The sequence below is a fragment of the Lissotriton helveticus genome, chromosome 10 (genome assembly GCF_964261635.1).
Source record: "Lissotriton helveticus chromosome 10, aLisHel1.1, whole genome shotgun sequence".
Classification (NCBI taxonomy): Eukaryota; Metazoa; Chordata; class Amphibia; order Caudata; family Salamandridae; genus Lissotriton; species Lissotriton helveticus.
In genome coordinates, this window is record NC_136071.1 from 1,205,967,259 (window position 1) to 1,205,990,819 (window position 23,561).

At 52.9% G+C, this 23,561-nt stretch overlaps 1 protein-coding gene across 2 annotated transcripts in view; it reads left to right on the forward strand.

Moving 5' to 3' along the window:
- The window catches only part of LOC144785694 (protein eva-1 homolog C-like), a 273,449-nt gene extending 250,383 nt beyond the window's left edge, over positions 1-23,066 (forward strand). The window contains exons 8-9 of one of the 2 annotated variants that reach the window (XM_078664485.1): positions 20,560-21,616; positions 21,759-23,066. In XM_078664485.1, the coding sequence (XP_078520611.1) occupies positions 20,560-20,951 (392 nt within the window). In that variant the 3' untranslated portion in view covers positions 20,952-21,616; positions 21,759-23,066. Of the gene's footprint in view, positions 1-20,559; positions 21,617-21,758 lie in introns of those variants that run through there. The other variant, XM_078664486.1, reaches the window with a different exon arrangement.
- The last annotated feature ends 495 nt before the right edge of the window (positions 23,067-23,561 follow it).

The following is a 23,561-nucleotide window of genomic DNA, read 5'->3' on the forward strand; positions in this document are numbered from 1 at the left end:
GGCATCGTAAAACAAAGGGACAGAGTGGAGTCTAAACCCAAGCAGGCATCGTAAAACAAAGGGACATCGAGGAGTCCAAACCCAAGCAGGCATCGTAAAACAAAGGGACACTGTGGAGTCGAAACCCAAGCAGGCATCGTAAAACAAAGGGACAGAGTGTAGTCGAAACCCAAGCAGGCATCGTAAAACAAAGGAACAGTGTGGAGTCTAAACCCAAGCAGGCATCGTAAAACAAAGGGACAGTGTGGAGTCTAAACCCAAATAGGCATCGTAAAACAAAGGGACAGTGTGGAGTCTAAAGCCAAGCAGGCATCGTAAAACAAAGGAACATCATGGAGTCCAAACCCAAGCAGGCATCGTAAAACAAAGGAACATCATGGAGTCCAAACCCAAGCAGGCATCGTAAAACAAAGGGACAGTGTGGAGTCTAAACCCAAGCAGGCATCGTAAAACAAAGGGACAGTGTGGAGTCTAAACCCAAGCAGGCATCGTAAAACAAAGGGACAGTGTGGAGTCTAAACCCAAGCAGGCATCTTAAAACAAAGGGACATCGAGGAGTCCAAACCCAAGCAGGCATCGTAAGACAATGGGACACTGTGGAGTCGAAACCCAAGCAGGCATTGTAAAACAAAGGGACAGTGTGGAGTCGAAACCCAAGCAGGCATCGTAAAACAAAGGGACAGTGTGGAGTCTAAACCCAAGCAGGCATCGTAAAACAAAGGGACATCATGGAGTCCAAACCCAAGCAGGCATCAAAGGGACATTGTGGCGTCTAAACCCAAGCACACTTTATAAAACAAAGAGACATCATGGAGTCCAAACCCAAGCAGGCATCGTAAGACAAAGGAACATCATGGAGTCCAAACCCAAGCAGGCATCGTAAGACAAAGGAACATCATGGAGTCCAAACCCAAGCAGGCATCGTAAAACAAAGGGACATCATGGAGTCCAAACCCAAGCAGGCATCGTAAGACAAAGGGACAGTGTGGAGTCTAAACCCAAGCAGGCATCGTAAAACAAAGGGACAGTGTGGAGTCTAAGCCCAAGCAGGCATCGTAAAACAAAGGGACAGTGTGGAGTCTAAACCCAAGCAGGCATCGTAAAACAAAGGGACATCGAGGAGTCCAAACCCAAGCAGGCATTGTAAGACAATGGGACAGTGTGCAGTCGAAACCCAAGCAGGCATCGTAAAACAAAGAGACATCATGGAGTCCAAACCCAAGCAGGCATCGTAAAACAAAGGGACAGTGTGGAGTCGAAACCCAAGCAGGCATCGTAAAACAAAGGAACATCATGGAGTCCAAACCCAAGCAGGCATCGTAAAACAAAGGGACACTGTGGAGTCCAAACCCAAGCAGGCATCGTAAAACAAAGAGACATCATGGAGTCCAAACCCAAGCAGGCATCGTAAGACAATGGGACACTGTGGAGTCCAAACCCAAGCAGGCATCGTAAAACAAAGAGACATCATGGAGTCCAAACCCAAGCAGGCATCGTAAGACAAAGGGACACTGTGGAGTCCAAACCCAAGCAGGCATCGTAAAACAAAGGGACACTGTAGAGTCCAAACCCAAGCAGGCATCGTAAAACAAAGGGACACTGTGGAGTCCAAACTCAAGCAGGCATTGTAAAACAAAGGAACATCATGGAGTCCAAACCCAAGCAGGCATCGTAAAACAAAGGGACACTGTGGAGTCCAAACCCAAGCAGGCATCGTAAAACAAAGAGACATCATGGAGTCCAAACCCAAGCAGGCATCGTAAGACAAAGGGACAGTGTGGAGTCTAAACCCAAGCAGGCATCGTAAAACAAAGGGACAGTGTGGAGTCTAAGCCCAAGCAGGCATCGTAAAACAAAGGGACAGTGTGGAGTCCAAACCCAAGCAGGCATCGTAAGACAATGGGACACTGTGGAGTCTAAACCCAAGCAGGCATTGTAAAACAATTCTCTGGATCCTGAGTGTTGTTTTACTTGCAGTTTGCAGGGGACTAGATCCACTAGTCCAGGGGAGTATGAGGGGGCTTCAGTCTCTTTCAGGAGTTCCTCTGTCTGGGGGATCCAAATTTTAGCCGAGGAAGAGTCTCAACCGTGCTGTTCCAAGATCATTGCCACAGGGACAGAGTACCTCTCTTTTGGTTTGTTTTGGGCAAATTCCTGTTGCCGCTGACACGGGTCTCTTCTTTGTCCTCTCTGATGCAGCATGTTTCAGATCAGAGGTTCTGGTGTCAGAGGAGTCCCTTACATTCCTACATTTAAGGAAGTTGCATGTGTGGGAGCAAGTAGTCAATGGGCTGTTAGTCCCTGCAGCTAGTCTGCCTCTGAGGTCACCACATCCTGGGGTGTAGGTCAACACAGAAACCTCTATACTGCCACTTTTCAAACTGGCAGAACCCTTCTTTCAGTGTGACCGAACTGCCCACCCTGGTATTGTGGATAACCTTCTGGGGGTGCAAACGTGTCTGGGGCAGGGAGAGGTCTGTTTCCTCCTCTGGGAGTCAGCCCTGATGCATCTCAAAGGAGGTGCAGCCTTTGAACCTCACTGCCCTGATGTGCCCCTTCACTACCCTTCCTGGAAGGGAGGTCGTGTGACCTCTTTGCTACCCAGGCCTTTGTTCATTACTCCTGGGAGTGATCCTGCTGCCTGGTTGGAGTTCAGAATCCTGTCTGAGCAGGCAGCCAGCGCAGGCTTTCAGCCCGAGCACAGAGAAGCTGGGGCCACAAGATGGCAGTCTCTTGTGTAGTCACCTGGGCGCATGCCACGTCCTCCTCGACATGAGATTTGTGTCAGGAGTGAGAAGGCATGTTGTTTGATACCAAACATGGCATATTTCGGCAGTACCGCAATGGAGCTAGCAACACTGGGGTTATCTGGGTGAAAGTCCATGTTATTCTATTGACCAACTTTCACTTATGATGAACTTTAATGGTAAAGACCACTATAGGGACATATAGCTCGCACTTACATGTCCACCCCCTTAATATACTGATACATATTAAAAGCAGTGCATTGACTTCACCACTCATGGTGAGAACAAAGTTAAAATTGAGCAGTTTATAGTGTTCCTGCAGTCTGCTATGTCAGGCCTGATGCAGTCGGCTACCTGGATCACTCAGGGTGGCACACACAGTGCTGCGAGCCCTGGGGACCCCCTTTACCAACCATGCCCTAGGTACTACTGGTACCATATACAAGGGACTTATAAGGGGGGTAAAGTCCTTGTCAATTGGGGTTGCCAACTTACACATACCAGTTTTTGGTAGAGAGCACTTGCACTGGGGCATGGTTAGCAGGCTTCAGTCAGAGTCGCAAACCAGCATCTAGCGGTCCAAACAGGGGCAACAAGTGAGAGGACATCTTCAAAAAGCCCTGAATTTTTACATTATGGTGACAGGCTCAGTGCTGGGCTCTGGAGGGTAATGATCAGGTTTGCTAATGCCTGTTGGTGGGATCGGTGCTGTCCTCTGGAGTGTAATTACCAGGTTTGATAATACTTGTGCGGTGGGCTCAGTGCGGGGCTCTGGAGGGTAATGATCAGGTATGCTGATGGTTGTGGGATGGCTCAGTGCTGGAGTCTGGAGAGTTTGCTAATGCTTAGGGTGGTGGGCTCAGTGATGGGCTTAGCAGTGTGATCAGCAGATGTTCTAATGCTTAGGGTGGTGGGCTCAGTGATGGGCTTAGCAGTGTGATCAGCAGATGTTCTAATGCTTAGGGTGGTGGGCTCAGTGATGGGCTTAGCAGTGTGATCAGCAGATGTTCTAATGCTTAGGGTGGTGGGCTCAGTGATGGGCTTAGCAGTGTGATCAGCAGATGTTCTAATGCTTAGGGTGGTGGGCTCAGTGATGGGCTTAGCAGTGTGATCAGCAGATGTTCTAATGCTTAGGGTGGTGGGCTCAGTGATGGGCTTAGCAGTGTGATCAGCAGATGTTCTAATGCTTAGGGTGGTGGGCTCAGTGATGGGCTTAGCAGTGTGATCAGCAGATGTTCTAATGCTTAGGGTGGTGGGCTCAGTGATGGGCTTAGCAGTGTGATCAGCAGATGTTCTAATGCTTAGGGTGGTGGGCTCAGTGATGTGCTCAGCAGTGTGCTGAGTTGCTTTGCCAATGCTTGGTCACTGGAGTGTAATGATCAGGTTCACTAAAGTTTGTGGTGGGGGGGGTCAATGATGGGCTCAGCAGTGCATTACCCAGGTTTGCTCATGTTTGGGGTGATGGACTCAGTGACCATATTTTACCCAAATTCTTATAACTGTTTTGTACAGTAACTTTACGTGTTCCGAATCTTTTTTAAGGAAACTCGACGGGGCTCTTGGGAGTTTTATTTGGGGGTTTAAGACAGCAAGGCGCGCAATACGGGTATTAAGTTTCCATATAATCAGGGTGGGTTACAGCTTTCAGATTTTAAGTTATATTATTGGGCGGCATTTGCCGGAAGTCTTAGTAAACTATTGACTGGAGACAGTTAGGACTTTTTTTATAGGTTTGCGCTTGGCTCTGACAGCTGATTTTTTTCACAACGGATTAATGATCCCCATTACTTTAAAAGAGTAAGATTTAAGACTGTGTGAGATATAGGTTATATTTGGCGGGAAATCTCTACTGCATATTCCTTACCTCTTTTTCATTAGTATCTCCCTATCTGGGAAAACCCGATGCTTCCCGCATTGGCTCTTTTTTAAATACTTACAAATCTGGGATTTATTTCTGGTATGCCGGGGTATAAAAATGTTGGAGCACTCTGATTTGCTGTAAGATTTTTATCAGGCATCCAGGGAGTCACTAATACAAACTACTTACTAGAATATTTGTCAACAAAGAGTTACCGGCAGTTCGAAGCTTGCGATGAAATTGAGTCACCTCCTCTCAGAAAATATGACTTCTTTGGAAATACCTGTGGCATTTGATATGATGGAGAGACCAGTTCACTCCGTAAACCTAAAACTACAGCAATTTACAATGGTCTGTATGTTACACTATACGCCCGATAGAATAGATAAGTGTTTCGGCAATGAGGAAAGTGATAGAGGGGAGGAAAACAAGTGCCTCAAATCAGATTGAAGGCTACTAATTTACTACATATGTTTGGCACGGATGTATGTCGTTACAACGCATGCTTTTTCCACACATGCCTTTACAACGCAGGTTTTACAACGCAAGTCGTTACAACGACTTGCGTTGGGGGCGCTGGATAGTGGAATAGTTTAATTTACTATTCCAACTCCAGTCCCCGTGGATAGTAGGGAAGGTTTTTGGATAGTAAATTAAACTATTCCCTATCCTACAGCGCCCTCCAGCGCAAGTCGTTGTAACGACTTGCGTTGTAATACCTGCGTTGTAAAGGTACTGCGTGGAAAAAGTTTTGTTGTAAAGGATGTTTCCCGTTTTGCACTTGCCCAGAATTGGGGAAGTATTGGGATGATGTGAGTAATCATATCAGGATTTGCCTTGGTTTAGAGCCGCAATTAACAAATAAGGTGCTCATGCCGGGATATAGCGGTGTGACAGATGTAGGCCTAAAAAGTCTTCTCTGTGTTATAATTGTTTCTGCCAGGCTGTGCATAGTCAGGGCATGGGTCTCGACAACACCCCCAGAGCAGCAGAGTGGTGGGTAATCTCTCGGGGAGTATATGAGAGGGAATTTGCTTTTGCTAGTATCAGGGGATCACGCTCTATTAAAAAATTCGACCGACTATGGGGCAGGTTTAATTGGGATCGAACTTATTTTGTTTTTATTTATTTTTTTGTGTTTTATAGAGCGCAAACTTGACCCGTGAGGGTATCAGAGCGCTTTACACGGTATACAGTGGTGAACAAACAGAAAGTTTAAAGAGCAGAAATATACAAAATCAATCAACAAAAAGGATGGCGAGGGGCCGGGGGGCTGAGAACATAGGGAGAAAGGGGATACAGGGGTATGGTTACAATCACAGTTAGATTCAGTAAAAAAACAATGGTCCCATATGTTCTCAGTGGGGAGAATCGGTGATCTGAGGAAGTAGCGATAGTTTTAGGTTCATCTGGCACAATGTGGCGGTTGAGGGCAGGCCTTGACGAGGAATTTACCCATGAGGAAGGTTTTGGCCTCCTTCTTGAAACGTGCTTGAAACCCAACTGGGTCTTTATCCGAATAATTTGACTTATTTTACGCTGCCTAAAATGAAATAATAATAATAATATATAATTAGACTATATTGTAGGAAGGTGGATACCTGACTTTGGTTATCCAAGATTTTTATTTTTTTGCGTAGCGTTTAGCTGGTTTACGACTTAGTTAGCATGGGATCCTGCTAATCAGGGCCCCAGACTATCTGCTCTCACTGTAAAATGGACTCCATGTACTATAGGTACATCTCCAATTGGATGTTGGATCACCTTGTTCAAGTTAAGTTCAAGTAAAAAAATGTGTATAGTGCACTACTCACCCAGAGGGTCTCAAGGCGCTTGAGGGAGGGTGGTATGTTACTTATCAAATATCCAGGTTATTAGTTGTTTTCTGAAGGAGAGGTGGTTCTGTGTAAGGCGGAGGTGGGTGGGGAGAGAATTCCAGGTTTTGGATGTTAGAAAGGCGATCCCGGGGGAGGCAGAAGATGTCTGACTGACCACCCCTAGGTCCACCTCTCCGTCAAGAAGTAGCCGAGCGTTACCGAGAGGCCTCCTGGGTGAGGGTCCCCTCCTAGGATCGTACAGCAGAGTAATCACCACACTACAAATGGACACCACACCAGAGGTTAAGTTCGTAAGCTTTATCAGGAAAATAAAGGTTGCTGGTTCTCAGCGGTAAGTACAAGCAGATCGAGGGATCTGTAGAGTCTCGTAAAGGGTCAGGGTAGCGGGACAGTCTCGATGGGGGTGCCAGAAGGGATACCCTGCGCACAGCTCTCAATCCTCGAGCCGGGACTTCCGAGAGGGCGAGTCGCGGCAGCGCCAGCAGGACTCGAGATGATTCGGCAAAGGTGGGCCGCGGCAGCGCCAGCAGGCTCCAAGATGGTTCAGCAAAGGTAGGCCGTGGCAGCGCCAGCAGGCTCTCGAGATGATTCGGCAAAGGTGGGCCGCGGCAGCGCCAGCAGGCTCCCAAGTTGGTTCGGCAAAGGTGGGCCGCGGCAGCGCCAGCAGGCTCCCAAGATGGCTTCGGGTTACAGGGAGGAGGAGTTCGTCCGGTGTCGGCCGCGACAGCGTCAGCAGGGCTTCCAGTCCAGGATACAACTGCCGTCCTGCTTCGGGGCTGGCCCAGATATAGGACTGGGGTCCTTTGATGTCCGGACCCTCGCGCCTGGGGGCCAGAGGGGCCGGGATGATGGTGTCCAGACACCCAGCAGGGGGTGGAGCCAGGGCCCAGGGAGCCTGGAGGGCGATCGATACCAGGCGTCCGGGGACGGCTGGAGGGCCATCGAAACTTCCCTTCCTCCGGGATCTGTCGAGTGGCCACTCGACCACCCGGGTGGATCTTGGTGCCTCGATGTCTGGGCTTCGCTGGGGCCTGGGCCGGGGCCGAGGCCACGTGGTCGTGACGTGGTGGGCCCAAGATGGAGTCGGGCGAGGCCTCGTGCTCAGGACGTGATGGGCCCAAGATGGAGCCAGGCCGGTAGTGGGGGTCCGGGATGGTAACCGGACCGGTAGCGTTGGGGTGTGCAGGGTCGGGCGAAAGGGGCTGCCAGAGGCTCAGTGGAGGCCCGATGTCGTCCTGGGCCCGCCATGCGGGAGGGTTAGGACCACGCCATGAGGCCGGGTCCAACACGCGTCCCCCCCAGCTGAAGGCAGGGGAGAGTCACCCATCTTCTTGGGGATTCTCCTCACCGAGGCGGAAGAATCGGGACAGGCCGTCAGCATTGGCGTGGTCGTTGCCGGGGCGATGCTCCACAGTGAAGTCCATCCTCTGCAGGGAGATGGACCATCGCAACAGTTTCGGGTTTTCTCCCCGCATCTGCATCAACCACCGCAGGGGCCGGTGGTCGGTCTGGACCCGAAAGTGGGTGCCGAAGAGGTAGGGCCGGAGCTTCTTGAGGGCCCACACGACGGCGAAGGCTTCTCTCTCGATGGTGCTCCATCGTTGTTCTCTGGCCAGCCGCCGCCGGCTGATGAAGGCAACGGGAAGTTCGGCCCCCTCAGGGTTCACTTGGGAGAGGAACGCCCCCATGCCGTGCTCCGAGGTGTCGGTTTGGACCACAAACTCTCGGCTGTAGTCGGGGGTTTGGAGCACAGGGGCGGTACACATGGCAGTCTTCAGTGTCTCGAAGGCGGCTTGGCACTCGGGGGTCCAGCGCACCTTTGGTGGTAGTTTCTTTGAGGTCAGTTCTGTGAGGGGCCCCACAATGCTCCCATAGTTTTTGATGAAGCGCCGATAATATCCAGTGAGCCCCAGGAAGGCTCGGACGGCGGTCTGGGTGGCCGGGGGCTCCCAGGCCTGGATAGCGTCAATTTTTGGCTAGAGGGGAGCCACCTGGCCGCTCCCTACTTGGTGCCCCAGATAGGTCACGGACCCTTGGCCTATCAGGCACTTGCTGGCTTTTATTGTTAGTCCGGCCCGGCGGAGGGCCATCAGGACCTCCCAGAGGTGGGTCAGGTGCTCATCCCAATGGAGGCTGTACACCGCAATGTCGTCTAGGTAGGCGGCGCTGAACGCTTCTAGCCCGGCCAGCACCCTATTCACGAGTCTCTGGAAGGTGGCCGGGGCGTTTTTCATGCCGAAGGGCATCACCTTGAAATGGTAGTGGCCATCAGGGGTCGAGAAGGCCGATCGCTCTTGTGCCCCAGGGGTGAGGCCGATCTGCCAATACCCAGCCGTGAGGTCGAAGGTGCTGAGATACTTTGCAGCCCCCAGGCGATCGATCAGTTCATCCGCCCGGGGGATGGGATGGGCATCGGTCCTGGTGACGGCATTCAGCCCCCGGTAGTCAACACAGAACCGGAGTTCCGGGGGTGTGCCGGGGGCGGCGGCTTTAGGGACCAGGACAACTGGACTGGCCCACGGACTGTCGGAGGGTTCGAGCACCCCCAGCGCCAGCATCTTGGCCACTTCGGACTGGATGCAGGCCCGCACTCAGTCGGGCACGCGGAAAGCTCGGTGCCTTACAGGTGGGCTGTCTCCGGTGTCTACATCGTGGACGCACCATCGGGTGACCCCGGGAGTGAGGGAGAATAGGTCTGCAAATTGTCCCAGCAGCTTCCGGCAGTCTTGGTGCTGCTCTGGGGTCAGGGTGGCGGAGAGCGTGACCCCTTCGACGGAGCCGTCTTTCTCAGTGGTGCTCAGGAGATCTGGTAGAGGTTCGGAGTCGTCTTCAGCTCCGCCATCGGTCGCTAGCAGCAGACTTAGTTCAGTGCGGGCAAAGTGCGGCTTGAGCCGGTTAGCGTGTAGAACCCGGAGGGGGTTCCTGGGGGACTCCATGTCCACCAAGTAAGTGACCGGGCTCTTGCGCTCCACCACCTTGAAGGGCCCCGTCCATTTGTCCTGGAGGGCGCAGGGTTTAACCGGGGACATGACCCAGACCTGCTGGCCCGGCTCGAATTCTCCTCCTGACTAGCCTCCAGGTTGGCTTCAGCGAGTTCCCGGAACTTCCGAGTCTGGTTGCGAAGTGTCAGGAGGTACTGGTAGACATCGGGGGGAGCACCTCTGACAGCCGCCTCCCAGCCTTCTTTGACCAGGCTGAGGGGGCCTCGGACCGGGTGCCCATACAAAAGTTCGAAGGGGCTGAACCCCAGGGACTTCTGGGGTACCTCGCGGTATGCAAACAGGAGGCAAGGCAGCAGGACATCCCATTTACGTCGTAGCGGCTCCGCTAGGCCCTTGATCACCCCTTCAGTGTTCGGTTAAACCGCTCCACCAGTCCATTTCCTTGGGGGTGATACGGGGTGGTGAACTTATATGTGACCCCGCACTGTTGCCACGGGGATCCCATATACTTGGAGATAAAGTTTGTGCCCCGATCACTCACGACTTCTCGGGGGAAGCCGACTCTGGAGAAGATCCCCATTAGGGCTCGGCCTACTACTACGGGGGCCGTGATGGTTCGGAGGGGGATGGCTTCAGGATAGCGGGTGGCATGGTCCACCAGAACAAGGATGAAGCGGTGCCCTTGCGAGGTGCGGGGGTCCAGGGGCCCCACAATGTCTATCCCCACTCGCTCGAAGGGGGTGGTCACCACCGGAAAAGGTTGGAGCGGGGCTTTGACTTTCCCCCCGCTCTTCCCGCTGGCTTGACAGGTCGGGCAGGTTCTGCAGTGATTATGCACATCGTTGCGCATTTTTGGCCAGTAGAAGTGGGTCACCAGGCGTCTGTAAGTTTTGTCCTGCCCCAGGTGCCCGGCGAGGGGCACATCATGTGCTAAGTTCAAGGGGAAGTCCCTGAATCGGAGGGGAACGACCAGCACCCGGCTGGCCCCTAGTTCGGCAATCTTCTGCTCACTGTAGAGAAGGTTGTTGTCCCAATAGACCCAGTGGGACCCCGCAGGGTCTCCAGTGGCTTGAATGGCGGCTTGTCGTCGGATGCCCTCGAGGGAGGGACAGGTGTTCTGTTCCTGCTGGAATTGTTCGCGGGTGGGGCCACCTTCTTGGCGCCATTGAGCTAGTTCTGGAAGGTGGCCGAGCTCGGTGAGATCTTCATGGTTGGGCCCCTGGGGGCCGGGTTCAGGGCCGGCGTCCTCGGGGACGGCGGGCGGTGGAGGTGCGGGCCACTCCGGTTCCTCGGTCGGGGCCTCCTCCGTTGGGGTGGAGGCTCGGGCGGACATGGAGCGGGTGGTCGCACAGACCCACTCCGGCAGGCCTACCATCCCCAGATGCTCTCTCTGCTCTACGCCGGCCCAGGGGGAACTTTCCAGGCAGTCCACGGGGGCATCGTCTCGGACAGTCGCTTTCAGCATGCCCGACACCCCTCCCCATTCGAAGGGGATGCGGGCCATCTGGCACAAACTCTCAGAGTTGTCCGCCGACCGTACTGGGCACAAAACGTTGGGAAGAATTTGTTCGGGGGTCACCAAGTGGCAGCGGACGGACGTCACGCTGGCTCCAGTGTCACGGAGGGCTTCGGTCCGGCGTCCATTGATGTTGACCCATTGTCGGTATTTCTGGGTGTTGCCTGGGATCGGGTCTCGGGGGATCATGTCTCGATCACTCAGGCATGCTAAGATCATAGCGGCGGGCTCCCACTCGGCCGGCTCGTGGTGGTCGTCTTCTTCCTCGCCTCTTTCTTCACCCAGGGCGGCGGCCGCGATCTGGCGGTTCGGGGGGCCGGTGGTGCCGGGTCGCTGGTTCATCGGGCAGAGGGGGTCATTCGCATAATGACCCTGTCGCTGGCATCGGTGGCACGTAACGTTCGGGCGGGGCCCGGGTCTGGCTCGGGGGCCCCCTCTTCGGCCCAGGGATGGTGACGTGGAGGTAGGGGAGGACCCCGTGGGGGCGTCTCGGCCCCTGCTCTGGCCTCCTCCGCCACCTCGTGGTCGGTGGTTCCCCGGGGATCCCCGGCCGTAGTCTCCCATCGGACTCCGGGGAACTCGGGTGCTCACCCATCTGTCAGCCTCGACAGCGAGTTTTCGTGGCTCAGTCAGTTTGCTGTCGAGGAGGTGTTGCCGGAGTTCGATGAAGCAGTTATTGGAAAGATGTTCCCATAGAATGAGGTCGACAAACTGCTGGTAGGTGGTGACCTGGCAGCCTCTGATCCACCCCTCGAAGGCTCTGCTGTAAAAGTTTACGTACTCCACCCAAGTGGTACCGGGGATTTTTTTACAGTCTCGGAATCGCTGCCGGTACATTTCGGGGGTGAGTCCGTAGCGAGTGAGGAGGGCGGTCTTCATGTGTTCGTACGAGGTCATCTCGGCGTTGGGGAGCTCTAGCAGGGCGTCTCTCCCCTCGTTGATGAATTTTCCCCAGAGGCCGGCGCCCCAGTCCTTGAGGGGTACTCGATGGGCGGTCATGGCGACCTCGTAGGCTTTGAACCACTGTTGGATGTCGTCGTTCTTATAGTACTCTTTGACGACATCCTTGGGTATGTGCACCTTCGTGTCCACCGGTGGGGGTGAGGTCTTGCCCCCGGAGGTGCCGGTCTCGTTTGTCTTGGCCTTGATTTCTAGTTCTCTGAGGCCGCGCTCATGCTCGAGCATGAGCTTCTTTTCTTCAAGGTCTCTTTGTCTTCGCCTTTCTTCTAGGTCTCCTTCTAGTCATAGTTGCTCGAGGGCTAACTTTCTTTCTGCCAGCTGTATCTCTCCTTCTTGTCTGAGTCGGGCGAGCTCCAACTCATGGAGCCGGTTCCTCTCTCGTTCTCGGGCGTCTTCGTGGGAGAGGCCCGTGTCTGGGTTTGCGGGTCTTTCCCCCGCTGGGGTCGCGTCGGTCTCTGGGCGTCCGTTCGGACCCGGGTTGTCTTCATTCTGGGGTGGCGCGTTGTCGGCGTCCGCCCAGGCTTGCAGGGCCGATTTAAAGTCCTCTTTGGTGTTGAGGCCCGTGGTAGCGATGCCTAGGTCCTTGCAAAATTGTTTTAATTCCTTGTGGCTGTAATCTTCCATTTTTTTCTTTCTGGAATTCCGTAGTTGGTCTGGTCTCCTGCGTAGACATGGTCGTAGTGTGTTTTTCTCGGTAGTGCGTGAATCACTCTCTGTATGATCTGCGTCGGCTCGGATCCCGTCGCTTGCCACCAATGTTAGAAAGGCGATCCCGGGGGAGGCAGAAGATGTCTGACTGACATAGGTCCACCTCTCCGTCAAGGAGTAGCTGAGCGTTACCGAGAGGCCTCATGGGTGAGGGTCCCCTCCTAGGATCGTACAGCAGAGTAATCACCACACTACAAATGGACACCACACCAGAGGTTAAGTTCGTAAGCTTTATCAGGAAAATAAAGGTTGCTGGTTCTCAGCGGTATGTACAAGCAGATCGAGGGATCTGTAGAGTCTCGTAAAGGGTCAGGGTAGCGGGACAATCTCGATGGGGGTGCCAGAAGGGATACCCTGCGCACAGCTCTCAATCCTCGAGCCGGGGGTTCCGAGAGGGCGAGTAGCGGCAGCGCCAGCAGGACTCGAGATGATTCGGCAAAGGTGGGCCGCGGCAGCGCCAGCAGGCTCCCAAGTTGGTTCGGCAAAGGTGGGCTGCGGCAGCGCCAGCAGGCTCCCAAGTTGGTTCGGCAAAGGTGGGCCGCGGCAGCGCCAGCAGACTCCCAAGATGGCTTCGGGTTACAGGGAAGAGGAGTTTGTCTGGTGTCGGCCGCGACAGCGTCAGCAGGGCTTCCAGTCCAGGATGCAACTGCCGTCCTACTTCGGGGCTGGCCCAGATATAGGACTGGGGTCCTTTGATGTCCGGACCCTCGCGCCTGGGGGCCAGAGGGGCCGGGATGATGGTGTCCAGACACCCAGCAGGGGGGTGGAGCCAGGGCCCAGGGAGCCCGGAGGGCTATCGATACCAGGCGTCCGGGGACGGCTGGAGTGCCATCGAAACTTCCCTTCCTCCGGGATCTGTCGAGTGGCCACTCGACCACCTGGGTGGATCTTGGTGCCTCGATGTCTGGGCTTCGCTGGGGCCTGGGCCGGGGCCGAGGCCACGTGGTCGTGACGTGGTGGGCCCAAGATGGAGTCGGGCGAGTCCTCGTGCTCAGGACGTGATGGGCCCAAGATGGAGCCAGGCCGGTAGTGGGGGTCCGGGATGGTAACCGGACCGGTAGCGTTGGGGTGTGCAGGGTCGGGCGAAAGGGGCTGCCCGAGGCTCAGTGGAGGCCCGATGTCGTCCTGGGCCCGCCATGCGGGAGGGGTAGGACCACGCCATGAGGCCGGGTCCAACATGGCCGCTAAGTAGGAGAAGGATCTTCCACCCATGGTGGATCTTTGGATGAGTGGAATCGCGGCGAGGGCTTGATTGGACGATCGTAGGTGGCGGGTGGGGGTGTAAAAGGTCAGGCGTGTGTTGAGGTATTCGGGTCCTAGGTCATAAAGGGCTCTGTGTGCGTGAGTGAGGAGACGGAACGTTAATCTCTTGTTGACGGGGAGCCAGTGGAGGTCCCTCAGGTGGCCGGAGATGTGAGCTTGGCGGGGGATGTCTAGGATGAGTCGAGCGGAGGCGCTCTGAATGCGTTGGAGTTTTTTCTGTAGTTTGGCTGTGGTTCCGGCGTAAAGGGTGTTTCCGTAGTCCAGTCGGCTTGTGACTAGTGCATGGGTGACCGTCTTTCTTGTTTCGGTGGGGATCCAGCGGAAGATTTTTTTGAGCATACGTAGGGTGTTGAAGCATGATGATGAGACGGCGTTGACTTGTCTGGTCATCGAGAGGGAGGAGTCAAGGATGAAGCCCAGGTTACATGCGTGGTCCGTTGGTTTGGGTGCGTTTCCCAGGGCCGGTGGCCACCATGAGTCGTCCCAAGCGGAGGGGGATGATCCTAAGATGAGGACTTCCGTTTTGTCCGAGTTCAGTTTTAAACGGCTGTTCTTTATCCACTCGGCCACTTCTTTCATCCCATCGTGTAGGTTGGTTTTGGCGGAGTTTGGGTCTTTGGTGAGGGAGAGGATCAGCTGGGTGTCGTCTGCGTAGGAGATGATGTTGAGGTTGTGTTGGCACGCGATGGATGCGAGGGGGCTCATGTATACGTTGAAGAGGGTGGGACTGAGTGATGATCCTTGTGGAACGCCGCAGATGACTTCAGTGGCTTCCGATTTGAAAGAGGGGAGGCGGACTCTCTGGGTTCTTCCGGCGAGGAACGAGATGATCCAGTCCAATGCTTTTCCCTGTATTCTGACATTGCTGAGGCATTGTATAAGGGTGCTATGACAGACTGTGTCGAAGGCTGCGGAGAGGTCAAGTAGGATGAGGGCAGCTGTTTCTCCGTTGTCCAGTAGAGTAGGAATGTCGTCTGTTGCTGCGATGAGGGCGGTCTCGGTGCTGTGTTTGGCTTGGAAGCCGGATTGTGAAGGGTCGAGGGAGCCGTTGGATTCAAGGAAGGCGGCGAGCTGGCTGTTGACGGTTTTCTCAATGACTTTGGCCGGGAATGGGAGGAGCGAGATGGGGTGGTAGTTCTTAAGTTCGATGGGGTCTGCTGTAGGTTTCTTCAGGAGGGCACTGAGTTCGGCATGTTTCCAGCTTTCCGGGAAGGTGGCGGAGTTGAGGGAGCAGTTGATGACATCGCGGAGATGGGGTGTGATAATGGAGTCTGCTTTGTTGAAAATGTGGTGGGGACATGGGTCGGTTGGCGATCCTGAGTGGATGGAGTTCAGCAAGCGGATGGTGTCTTCAGTGGTGATTGGGTTCCAGGCGCAAAGGTTGTTGGTGGGGGGTTTTTGTTCAGAGGTGGGTGGGGTGGGCTGGTCGCCGAGGCTGTTATGTATGTCAGCGATTTTGTTGTGGAAGAACGAGGCTAGAGAGTCGCAGAGATCTTGAGAGGGAGTGATGTCGTTGGTGCCGGCGGTGGGGTTGGTAAACTCTCTGACGATGTTGAATAGTTCTTTGCTGTTGTGGGCATTGTTGTCGAGTCGATCCTTGAATGCTGATTTCTTGGTGGATCTGATCAGTTGGTGGTGTCTGCGGGTGGCGTTCTTGAGGGTGGTCATGTTGTCTGTGGTTGGGTTTTTTCGCCATGTTTGCTCGAGGGTGCGACAGAGCTTCTTGGATTTCTTACGGTCATCATTGAACCAGGGGGCTTTTTTACTACCTTGTTTGATTTGATGGTTTTTCAAGGGAGCTAATTCGACAGCGCTGTGGGTGATCCATTGTGTGAGGTTGATGGCTGCTTGATTTGGGTCCAGTGATTTGGCAGGAGGGTTTTAGTGAAGCGATGTGAAGAGCTGGTTGATGGTAATTTTGTTCCAGTTTCTGCGGGGAATTGGTTGTGGGTGGTTGTGGGTCGTGGTCTTTTTGTAGTTGAAGTGAACGCAGCTGTGGTCCGTCCAATGGAGTCCTGTGGCGTGGTTGAAGGAGATGTGTTTGCTGGAGGTGAAGATTGGGTCGAGCGTGTGCCCGGCATAGTGGGTGGGTGTGTCAACAAGTTGTTTGAGTCCGAGATTGGCGAGGTTGTCCAGAAGGGTGGTGGTGTTGCTGCCGTTGTTCTTTTCCAGGTGGAAGTTGAGGTCTCCCAGTAGAATGTATTCCTCGGAGGGAAGGGTGTGTGGGCTGATGAAGTCAGTGATGTCTTCGCTGAATTGTGTGCGGGGTCCTGGTGGCCTGTAGATGAGGGTGCCTCTGAGTGTGGTCTTGGGGTCGATGTGAATCTGGAAGTGAAGGTGTTCGGCAGCTGCGAGGGTGTCGTCAGAACTGGTCGTGATTCGGATGGTGTTCTTATGGACGATGGCGATGCCTCCACCTGTTTGGTTGATGCGGTCCTTTCGGATGATCTTGTAGCCGTCCGGGATGGCTATGGCGATGTCGGGCGCTGATGAGGCGTTCATCAAGCTTTCTGTAAGAAATGCGACGTCGGGTCATGTGGTGTCTAGTAGGTTCCATAGTTCAGTTGCGTGTTTGTGAACTGAGCGGGTATTGAGCGGGTATTGAGCAGGATACACTTCAGGTGGTTAGTTACGGAGCTCTGTTTGGAGTTTGTGGATTTGGTGTGGGTTCTGATGCAGTCGTACTTGCCGGAGTGGCAGGTGAAGGGTCCATGGGAGTGTCCTGGGGCGGCTTGGTAGCAGGCGCGGACTGGCGTAGACGGGCTTACCTTTGGCGCACCTTCGGCGCGCATGGGGCGCGTCCGCTGCGCGTGAACGCTGCGCGTAGGCTGTTCTGACATAAGTGGATAGTGGAGGGGGGCGGAGCGAGGGAGGAGCAGCTGGGAGGCGGGAGTGGGGTGGAGAGCCGGGAGGCACAACAAACAAACAACAAAATGGCAGCAAGCCAAAAGCGAAACAGGATTGGGGCACAACCTTAATAAACGCTATGAAATGGGCAGTGGCAGCAGCACAATCAGGCACCAATAGTATAAGCAGGCAAAACGAGCAATACACAATGGAATAATAAGTAAAGAACAGTCTAGCAGTATAGCGCTACGATATCAGTATAATAAGGCACAAATAATTATAGTAAGCAGTGCGAGCAATGCGCAATAGCTCTAAATGGCAATGAGCAGTCTGGCAGTATAGCGCTACGATACCAATTTATTCAGCAGGGAGCAGCGTGGGGAGCGACCGCTTCTGAGGAACTCAGCCCCTGTATAGTATACCATAGGTACCCAGGGCATAGGTGCATCCAAGGCCTACCAGGGGCTGCAGCATCAATTATGCCACCCCTGGCTGGCTATCCACATTGACACAACTGGCTGATCACTCAGCTGGGGCAAGGTCGTGTAATCACCCCTTGCTTAGGTATAGTATTCCTATACCTGCCATTATATATAGACACATATATACCTATTAGTCACTCCTATGGCAGGCCTTAACAATCCTGGAGGCAGAGTGATTGGTTTTATGTGAGATGGTGCTCTAGCATGAGCTAAGCCCCTCTGAAGCTTTCAGAACCATGTCCTTATAGCTGTTCTATGATATAGACATCCCATATACTCTTAAGTGCATTATAATCCTTGCGGTTATTGCTAACTTTGGTTTGGCTTTATCAAAACATGTCCTGTAAGGTGTCATTCGCTTTGCAATACTACCCTCTCGCCAGTTCTGGCGACGGGGGTAGCATTCCACCCTTCTAGAGGGAGAATGTAAATGTAAATGTAAATTTATGTGTCTTGTAAAGCGCACTGCTGCCCTAAGGCGTCGTGGCGCTGTAGACCTCTGGGGAACCCGTCCTGGCTATCCCTGTGAGATGGTCCCTACTGGGTATCTCCAAGGTGAAACCAGGCATCCCCAGCGAATGTGGGGGGCCGTTGTAGAGATGAGGCAAGCTAATGCCCAGAGTTGCCGAGTGTGATCCCTGGTTAGAGTAGGCACCGAGGCGAGAATTATCAAGTCTGCTGACCCTGGTCCACGACCCTGCCGCGTCGGGAATTGAACCCTGGTCCAGGGCCGTTCTCTGCTTCCGGGTCTGCCGCCTCTAACCAGTGAGCCACACCACTCCAGAAAACATGTTGTTGCTGTTAATCCCGGTTAAAGTTAACCAGAGCCTCAGAATCACAAAATGGATGCTGCTGCCACAGACACAAGTCTGACCTCCTGCTGCTGGGAGTCCTTCCGGCGAGGGAGGCTTGGACAATAGGTTTCCTGTCTTGGGAGGTGCTAACACCACCCCAGACAGGCCATAGTGTATTGTGGCAGGGAGGGCTGAATGAAATGAGACACTGCCTGGGGCACACAAGGTGTCCCATGCAAAGCCCGGTTCAAACCAGTTGTTGGGGCACTCCAGCCCCAGCTCTTGCTCGAAACTGGACAAAGGGAAAGGGGTGTAACCACCCCCTTCCCTGGTCCCACCAATAGGAGGGACCTAGCAGGTAATCCAGCCCCTCAGATTGGTATATAGGTAGGAGCTGAGTCAAGAGACTTGAGATTTATCCTGAACTGAAGCTTGTAACGAAACTCTGGACCTTCGACATTCTATTGCAACTAGAAGACTGAAGAATCTCCCTTGTGGTCAAGGAGTGACCACCCTGTGCAAACAGGCACCATCCAGCGATCTGAGGTTAACTTTGTCGACGCTCCTGCCGGAGCCCGAGCACAGAGTCCGACAAGAGCCAGACTTCCAGACTTCTTTGACCCCGATCCACAGCCACAGCAAAGCTGAGACCCGTGGAGGCGACGAGAGACGTGGGACCGGCCATCTTGAAAAGCCTGCTCTTTGCTACTGGTGCAGCTTCTGAGGCACCCTCAAAATTGTGCATTGGGGATTGAGAAGCCCCAGCCCTGAGCACCTTCTGGACCGACGCACAGCCCTCCACACTCCACGAGTGCCGCGTGGACCTGCCAGTGTTTTTGTGCTCGACGCGTCTGTCCGGTTACTTGCCCGTTGGCTAGTGGCCTCTGTGACGACGAACCTTTGAATTTGAACTGCCTGCCTGGTTGCTCCAGGTGGGCCACTGCTTCCCTGCAAAGGAGAAGCCCCATAGACCTTGCTGGTCTAACTCGAAGCGAATATTCGATTCCTGCGTGGGTTGCATTTGCCAAGGCCTGTTGACTCCAATCCGGAAGCCGACACCGCCAACAGCGAGATCCTTTGTGGGACAGTCCGTATCCAGCTCCTGGTCGTCGTCGACGCCTCCTGGTCCACGTGGCTGCAGAGTCAAGCTTCACGACATCACCTGATTGCTTCGCGACATCGCCTGGTTCCTTCCTGGTTCCTTCCTGGTCACTGGCTAGTGACCCAGACTCTGTCCCCTCTGCTTTCAGGTACTCTTCATCTTCGATCCGCCCTTGGATCCATCCGAATACTTCTCTCCTGGTCGCCTGCAGCATCTTTTTACAGGTCTCCATAGGAATCAGCGACGAAACCCGACACAACGTGACACCTATGCACCTGGCTCCTGTGGGTGAGGTAACGCAGGCACTCTGGTTCTCCGGTAGGTATTGACTATCCTAGTGTCCTAGTTTTCAGTGGCTTTCTCCTAGTACATCCGGAAGTGTCCTAATAGAACTAGTTTCTAACTCTTACGTTCCCATTGTTTCCCTATGGTAACTCGCGTGTGTGAATAGACACTGCACACGCATCCCGTGGGCCTCCTGCTCCCTAACTCTTGTTAGCTTAGCGTAGCCCCAGCGATTCCCTAGGCCCTAGGCCTATCCTGTGTTCGTGTCGTGGTTCTTATACCACTATTTTAGTATATGGTTTTACGTGCCCCAATGGCTCTACTGTATATTGTGCAACTTATTGTATGATAATTAAGTATCTTGTCATATGGTAAAACAGCTTGCTACACATGCTCTCTGAAGTTTTAGCCTAAGACTGTTCTGTCCACACTACCACTAGGATAGCTTGTCTATAAGGTTGACTTTACAACCATCACCATAAGGGTTGTTTGGACTGGTGCAAGGTGCTCACTAGAATAGTGAACATCATATACCAGGCCAACTTCTCACATATATCAATTATCTTACGTTTTTTGTTACGGCTAATAGTGTGTCTCACTGCGATAGATAAGTGCGTGCACGACTGTATAACCTGTTGACTTATGTATTTAACATATTTGTATTTTGGAGAAAAAAAGGACTCAATGACGAGATCAGCAGTATGATAACCTGGTATGCTTATGTTTGGGGTGATGGACTCAGTGATGGCATCAGCAGTGTGATAACCAGGTTGACTCATATTTGGGGTGATGGACTCAGTGATGGGATCAGTAGTGTGATACCCATGTTTGCTCATGTTTGGGGTGGGGGGTCAGTGGTGGGGTCAGCCGTCTGATACCCATGTTTGCTCATGTTTGGGGTGGGGGGTCAGTGGTGGGGTCAGCCGTCTGATACCCATGTTTGCTCATGTTTGGGGTGAGGGGTCAGTGGTGGGGTCAGCCGTCTGATACCCATGTTTGCTCATGTTTGGGGTGGGGGGTCAGTGGTGGGGTCAGCCGTCTGATACCCATGTTTGCTCATGTTTGGGGTGATGGACTCAGTGATGGGATCAGCAGTGTGATAACCAAGTTGCTGGTGCTTGGGGTGATGATCTTCAATGGTTTACAGAAGTAAGAGATGATGGACCTTGCTTGATGTCATTGCGCCACCATCTTTAATCACTCTTGTTTCTTCGCAGGTCTGCCGGAGAAGGTTGGACTCTATTTCCTCTGTGGCGTGTCTGTTGGACTGGTGTTCCTGCTTTGTGTTGTCACCCCTAAGATGGCATTTATTCAGGACATTCAGAGAGTGTTTATGAGTCCAGACCTGGGCAGCAGCCTGCAGCTCAATGGGCTGAAACCCTACCATGGGAGCGAGGATGAAGACATCAACCACTACGACAGCTCCTCGGACACCTCCTTCCCTCGCCTGACGCGCTCCTACCGCGCCTCCGCCAACATCTTCAGCCCGGAGCTGACCGCCGCCCTGGAGGAGGGGGCGGACCCTGGGAGGAAAGCCAAGGATGACATTTGGATTCCCAAGGACTCCAGCCCCTACGCCATCAACAAAATCAAGTCTGCCACCAAGTGAGGTCAGGTCGGTCCATAGTGGACAAGAGGAGGAGCGGTGTACCGGCCTGGACCCCGCTACCGATCCAACCTGGGAGCCTCATCCTCTCATCCACGTCTTCGGTCACAGGATGGCATCCATTTCCTACCATAGACTGCACACGCCGCCATGAAGCCTGCTTGAGATAAAATACCCCGGTATTTGTAAAGCACAAACTAATCACCCGTATAGGTCTCAAGGCGCTGGGGGTCGTCGGAGAGATTAAGTGATCTATTGCCCAGAGTCACATGATGCTGAGCTGACCTGCCTCCAGAGCTGGGAATAGAACGGTGAGCCTCACTCTCCGAAGTCAGCCGCCCTGGCCGCTGTGCCACACCGGGATCAGAACCCTGTTATGGTGTACTAGCCAAGCTGTAAAGGGAGCAGAGCAGACTTGTATGTACTAATGCAGCATACACACCTACACACCTACAGTGACCCCCAGACAGCGATTATTGTCAATGATGTAGTTCTGCTTTATTGATTTATTTATATTACCCAACATCCTTCACTTCCCAATCCAGCTCACTATCTTGGTGTCAACTTTCAACCGCATTTGCTCGAATATGACTCGTTACAACATGAATCATTACATCGCGTGACATTACAACGCAGTCGATACAACAACCGCGTTGTTACCATGCAATGTCATTACTACGGAAGTCATTACATCGACTTGCAGTAGATGGCGCGCTGACATTAGAAATGTATAATTTACTATTCCAACTCCAACCTACGTAACAGTAGGGAAGGAGTTGGAATAGTAAACTATACTATTCCTAATGTCAGCGCGCCATCTACTGCAAGTCGATGTAATGACTTGCGCAGTAATGGCTTTGCCTGGTTACAACGCAGTCATTGTAACAACCACGTTGTAATGGCATCGCGACGTGATGACCGCGATGTAAAGGTCGTCTCCCATTTGCTCCAGTTTTACACATTTTTAAAACCCTTCGTATTTAGTTCTGTGGGGAATGTTTTATTTTTCTTCTTAGTGCCTAGAAGTCACAAGCAAGAGCCCTGTCCAGCGAATTTTCTTCCCGTTGCAACTACCTGAAAACACTTGACTGTGCCTGTTCATGAACCACTGCGATATTCCCGCCCGGCACATACCACAGGCAGTGTATGGCACAGCGTTTGTGCTTGGCTCACGTCCTGTCATAGGGACAATTTCTGATCGGTTGAACGAGTGGCCAATCGTATTGATGAAACATCATGTTTGTTTAGCAATCATGATTGGACATCAAGGACATCAAGCACCAATGATCTCTGTAAGGACCATTCCCAGAGGGTTCTGGCTAGCTTCAGCCAGTCACATTAGCTGTAGGAAGCACAGGTATTCTTCGACCACATTTAGACAGGGACGGTCTCTCATTAAGGGCTCCCGGGCTCTGCCCCCTCTCTTTTCCAAAGATAGTGTGTCAGGTGAGAAAAGGTCAACCTGATTGACGTTCACCATATTAAGGTCAGGCAGCCAGGCAGATGTACTAATGTGTAGGCGCCTGGCAGCGTGAGCCAAGGTGTGCTGAGCTGAACATTTCACAGCCTTGGGGGCGTGGCCTTATGAGCTCCTTGAAGCCCTGTGAGGTCATCCCCCTCATGACGAGGGGGGGGTGCATCACTAATAGGAACAGACCTCCGAGCTTCAGGTTTAAACCCTGAAGTGCCCGAGGCCGACCTTCCATCAGTGACGCCTTGTTACATAGAGGCAGGCCATGAGTCGGGGTACACGCGGGTACACGGCGCCCACCCACTATTTTCACAGGTTGGACGCTGTCCCCCCTGCCAAGAAGTTGGGCCCCACAGAAATATGTTGAACTTGTCCCAGTGTAATTTTCAGACACCGGACACGTTCCGCAGCTCCTGCACGTTGTCTGCTACCCATTCCCTGCAGGAACGCGCAGGCAGCGAGGGGGCTTCCTTGTCACCTCCATCCGGGACGAAAGACAAAGGCAGGAGTTAAGGGGCCACCAGGCCTCCTTTTGAGTGCTTATCGACTGGAACCTCACACTTACATGCAAATGCAAGGAAACAAAAGCACACAGCTTGTATCTCTTCACAGGTCCTTAAGAGAGGCAGCTTTTTACTTTGTTCAGTCACTTCATACATAGGGCATGTACTGTAAGAAGGTCAGATGGGTTTGTCTGTCCCATTATTTACACAAATAATTTAAATAGCACTATTTTATTTCTTTTATAGCGCTACTCAACCCAAAGCAGTATTTCAGCGCTTTACATAACATATACATTATCCATTCCATATAATTCATGTAAGTGTGCAAATTAATGTTCAAGATGAGTGACATGAGACAGGGGTACAAGGTGTAGGAATCAAAGGCCCTTCATAGCTCACTGTGGTCCACTAGAAGGATTACAATTTATGAACTGCAAGTAACAAAAGGATCTCTGAGTTGAAAGCAGTAATCTACTTACTTATCTACATAAAATAAAAATCTGTCATCTGCATGTTACAGGATGTGCTTTGCAGGAGACTTTTATTTTGAAAACATATTTTATTGCATTTTCAGTTGAAATGTGTTATAACATACACATATCAGAGCATTATTGCATAACTAAGTGGTACACTTATGCT